The sequence below is a fragment of the Hipposideros armiger genome, unplaced genomic scaffold, assembly GCF_001890085.2.
Source record: "Hipposideros armiger isolate ML-2016 unplaced genomic scaffold, ASM189008v1 scaffold_36, whole genome shotgun sequence".
Classification (NCBI taxonomy): domain Eukaryota; kingdom Metazoa; phylum Chordata; class Mammalia; order Chiroptera; family Hipposideridae; genus Hipposideros; species Hipposideros armiger.
In genome coordinates, this window is record NW_017731386.1 from 5,634,091 (window position 1) to 5,638,224 (window position 4,134).

Below are 4,134 nucleotides of genomic sequence, written 5' to 3' on the forward strand. Positions count from 1 at the left end.
GCAGTGTCACTGGCCCTCATATGTGGGATCCGAACCGGGGCCCTCTGGCGTCCCAAGCCAGCTCTTAACCAACGTGCCACTCGGCCGGCCCTTCTATTCCTACTTTGATGAGTTATTTTGTAAAACTGATGATAGGATGCTGGATTTTGTCAAATGCTTTTTATTTTCACCAAGTGAAATGACCATGTTTTTTTTTTTCCCCTCGCTTTTTGTATTTGAACCATCCTTGTATTCTTGGGATAAATTCCACTTAATCATGATTACATATATATAATCCTCTTAATATGATGCTGGACTTGGTTTGCTAGTATTCTGTTAAGGATTTTTGCATCTGTATTTATAAGTATTGATCCATAATCTCTTCTTGTGATAGCCTTCCTTTTTTAAGTAGAAGGAGCACATCTATATGTTACTTGGTGTCCATTCCAGGAAAGCCATAAATAGTTTATGAAAAAAATGCATTATCCTGACTTTGAGGCTTGTATTTGGGAAAACAAAATCAAAAGTATAATCAGAAGCTACAAGACATTAAAAGAAGTCATAATTATCTAAGGGCATAAATGGTTACAGTCACTATTTTGAAACGCAACAATAAGTAACAGTGTCAATAAATATAGATCTAACAGCCTGATGTGGAAAGTCATGGTACACTCATACACAGAAGACTATGGGAGTCCACAGAAGGAGCAGCCAAATCAGACTGAGGATCAAGGAGGATAGAAGAGTTGGTGTTTTGGCTGAGTCACTGAGAGCAAAATCTAGCTGGGGAGAGAATATATGTGTAAAATTATAAATAACCTAGACTAGTAGTGTAAGTACTAAATAAATTCAAGTCAGTAAATGATACTTCTTACATGCATTGGACTGGTTGGAAAAGAAAAGAAGGTGGAATTTAAGGTGGGCTTTAAAGTTCAGGTAGAATTGAAATAGAGAAGAAGGGAGTGGGACGAGTCGGAATCTCAAGTAAAGATTAATTTGGGAGATGGTATGTAGCAATTTTGGTGGCTGTAAGGTTTATACAAGGGAATAGTGTTGAAGATACACTTAGGTCTTGAAAGACAGATAGGTTAAACTTGGACTAAGTTATGGTTAAAAACTAGACTATGTAGATAGATTGGATAAACAAAAGGATGTACAATGGGGAAAAAGAGGAGTGTAGAGACAGAAATTGATATTGGAGTGAGAGGAAGAGAAGGGAGAGTTACCTCACCTCTTGAGGTATCTCTGAACCACAAGCTGTATTGGCATTAGAAATGGGAAAGTTGAGCTATACTTATCATCAAACAAATGAACATATTTTATGCCAATTGGTGCAAAATTCTTGAATAATGCCTTTGAAAAGATGCTTTAGGAATTCCTGTGCTTTCTTATGTATCTTTCTTGAAGTTTCTTGTATTAATATTTAGGATGTGACAGTATCTATCTGTTTCCTTTGTGAACGATCATAGATAAGACAAGTACTATGTCAAAATGTGCTGGATTATGAGATTTCTGAAATTAATTTTTAATTATTTACATGATTTACATGAATACATTCTTGTAAAAAAAATGGGAACAATATAAACACAGCTTAAGGGCTCCAATTCTGATCCCCTCTCTGACACCACTATTAACATAGTGTGTATTCTTCTAGACTTTTTGCCATGTATTTACAAACATGAATTCATATAAAATACACACTTTTATAAAATACCTGTTATACTGCACTTTTCCTTCTGCAACTTAAAAAACAACAACAATCCATTAGATTGATTCACCTTTAAACTGCTGAAAGTACACTGTAATGTGGAGTATCACAACTCATTCAGCCATTTAACCTGCTGTGAATGTCCCAAATCTTCAATATTACTAAGCTGGATAGAACATCTAGCATAGAGCTCCTTGTGCAAACGTGCTGGTGTCTCCCTAGCATTACCAGCAATTAGTGAAATTGCAGGGTCACAGGAAGGTGTATTTTAAAATACATTATGCCGAATTGTCTTCCAAAATGCCTGTGCCAATTTACACGCTTATGCAGAGATTTTAACCACTCCTTTCTCGGTACAGATAGTTTTCCCCCAGGAGGGTTCTAGGTGTAGCAAACCGCGTCCCCACCCCCGGGTTCAGATCAGGGCGGCACGCCCCGGCCACTTCTCCTTGCATTAGTTTCGGCCCCACCTAGTCCGCTCGGGGGTCCGTCCTCTTGGCCACGCCCCTTCCGGGGACGGGGAGTGGGTGGGCCGTGACGTCACTGCCGGCCGGACGCCATCTTTCTGGTTTGCGGTGGGTCTTGGATGTAGTGGCAGCGGTAGCGAGGGCGTGGGGAAGGGTGGGGTGAGGGGGCGAGGCCGCGGCGAGTGCGGCGAAACTCTCCTCCCCTCTGCCCCACCGCGTGGGACGGCGTGTACGCGGTGTCGGAGGGATGTCCGCCTTCTCAGAGGCGGCGCTGGAGAAGAAGCTGTCGGAGTTGAGCAACTCGCAGCAGAGCGTGCAGACCTTGTCTCTGTGGCTTATCCACCACCGCAAGCACTCGCGGCCCATCGTCACCGTGTGGGAGCGGGAGCTACGTAAAGGTGAGTCGCCGGCGCCCCGCCACCCGGCCTGTTCACTGGCGCCACCGGGACCCCCCGCCCCGCTGCCCGGCACCCGCCTACCCGGCGCCCCCGGCTCCCTGCCTTCGATGGTCCGGGGGCTGGGAGAAGCAGCGTGCACCGCGCTTCCTGCAAAGTCGGCGCTTATAGTAGGTATTGCTGAATAAAGGTGCGAAGGATTCAAAAAAGAACTTTTATTGATTTAACACAGAAACAGTAATCAGGGGCTCCAGTCTCCGCACCTAATTAGGGCCAGCAATTCAAGCAGTCAGGTATTTTTTTCATTCTGCATATTCATAATGGAGACTGGGGAGGAGAAAGCGAGGGAAGTGGAAAGGAGAAGGTTGGTGTGGGGTTGCGAGTTGCTGCCATCATTTCTATAACACATCTACTCAATCTTGTAAAATCTTGTAAAATTAATAGAGGAATCAGAGTTTTAGAACTAGGGAGCCTACAAGAAGATGCGTGATGCAATGGAAAGACCTCTGAATTTCTAGATTTTAGAGGACCTGGATTGGGCAAATTTCTTAATTTCTAGGTTGCAGTTGCCTCTCCCGAATGTGAGGGAGTTGGATTCAGTGATCTAAGGTTTTTTTTCATGCTTTATGATTATAAGCGTCTAGGGCAACGTCTTTATTTTGCAAAACCTTCGATAGTGCTTCTGTAAATGAAGTTAACTTCTTTGAGCAGTAGTCTGCTGTCACTAAAATATCCAGAATCATTTCACTTATGCAGAACACCTTTATCTGTAAGAACTGATTGTATGTTAGTGCGACTGAAAAATAAAAACATTTCATTTGCTTAGTTTGGGTTTATACCTTAATTCTTAACTCGTTGGTAGAGAGAGTGGGAGCTCTTTAATTGTTGTTTCAGACATTCTGAAGTAGCGATATGATGGTTATTTATTGATTAAGGGTTTTAACCGTTGTTAAAATAGATGCCTGTTTACTGACCCATATGTATTCATATGAGAGCCAAATGTGGCATTGAATCTATAGAATGGAGAGAAACTGTCCTTGTGTGTTTGCTTGTGGTTAATTCAATATAAGAAATTGATTTAGAGCTCCATTTTTCAGTTCATGTATAAGTGTATGTGTGTTGACTCTCAAGGAGGAATTCATCTTCTCTGAGTGGCCAGAAAGTTTTGAGAAACTGATATATAAAGGCCTGGAAAACATTTGAGAACTTTGAGAAGGTGGGAATTGTCTTTGTTTCTGTACCTTACTGATTTCAAAATCAGCAACAGGTTTACCCTGTTTTTTGGAAAGAGCATTTAGAAACGTATATAATCAATAAAGGATTAATACCAGACTCTTGAAGAACTACCACAAATCAATAGAAAAATGGCAATACTGGGGCCAGCTGAGTGGCGCGTTGGTTAAGAGTTGGCTTGGGATGCCAGCTCTGAGCAGCAGGGCTGTGGTTCAGATCCCACATGAGGGCCAGTGACGCTGCGCCCTCTACAGCTAGACCTGGAGCGGGGCTGCGTGAGTCCCCAGCAATGGCGTAGGCTGCAGTGGAGCTGCAATGGGCTGCCATGAGCTACCATGAATTGGCTGGCAGC

General features: G+C 42.8%; 1 protein-coding gene across 6 annotated transcripts in view; it reads left to right on the top strand.

Moving 5' to 3' along the window:
- The first annotated feature begins 2,229 nt into the window (after nt 1-2,229).
- RPRD1A (regulation of nuclear pre-mRNA domain containing 1A) overlaps nt 2,230-4,134 on the top strand; it is an 83,121-nt gene continuing 81,216 nt past the window's right edge. For 4 of the 6 annotated variants that reach the window (XR_002123464.1, XM_019637911.1, XM_019637909.1 and 1 more), the window contains exon 1: nt 2,232-2,552. Coding sequence is in view for 5 of the 6 variants with exons in the window: in XM_019637911.1 (XP_019493456.1) it covers nt 2,402-2,552 (151 nt within the window). In the remaining variant the exon portion in view is untranslated. Of the gene's footprint in view, nt 2,553-4,134 lie in introns of all 6 variants that reach the window. The other 2 variants (XM_019637908.1, XM_019637912.1) reach the window with 2 other exon arrangements.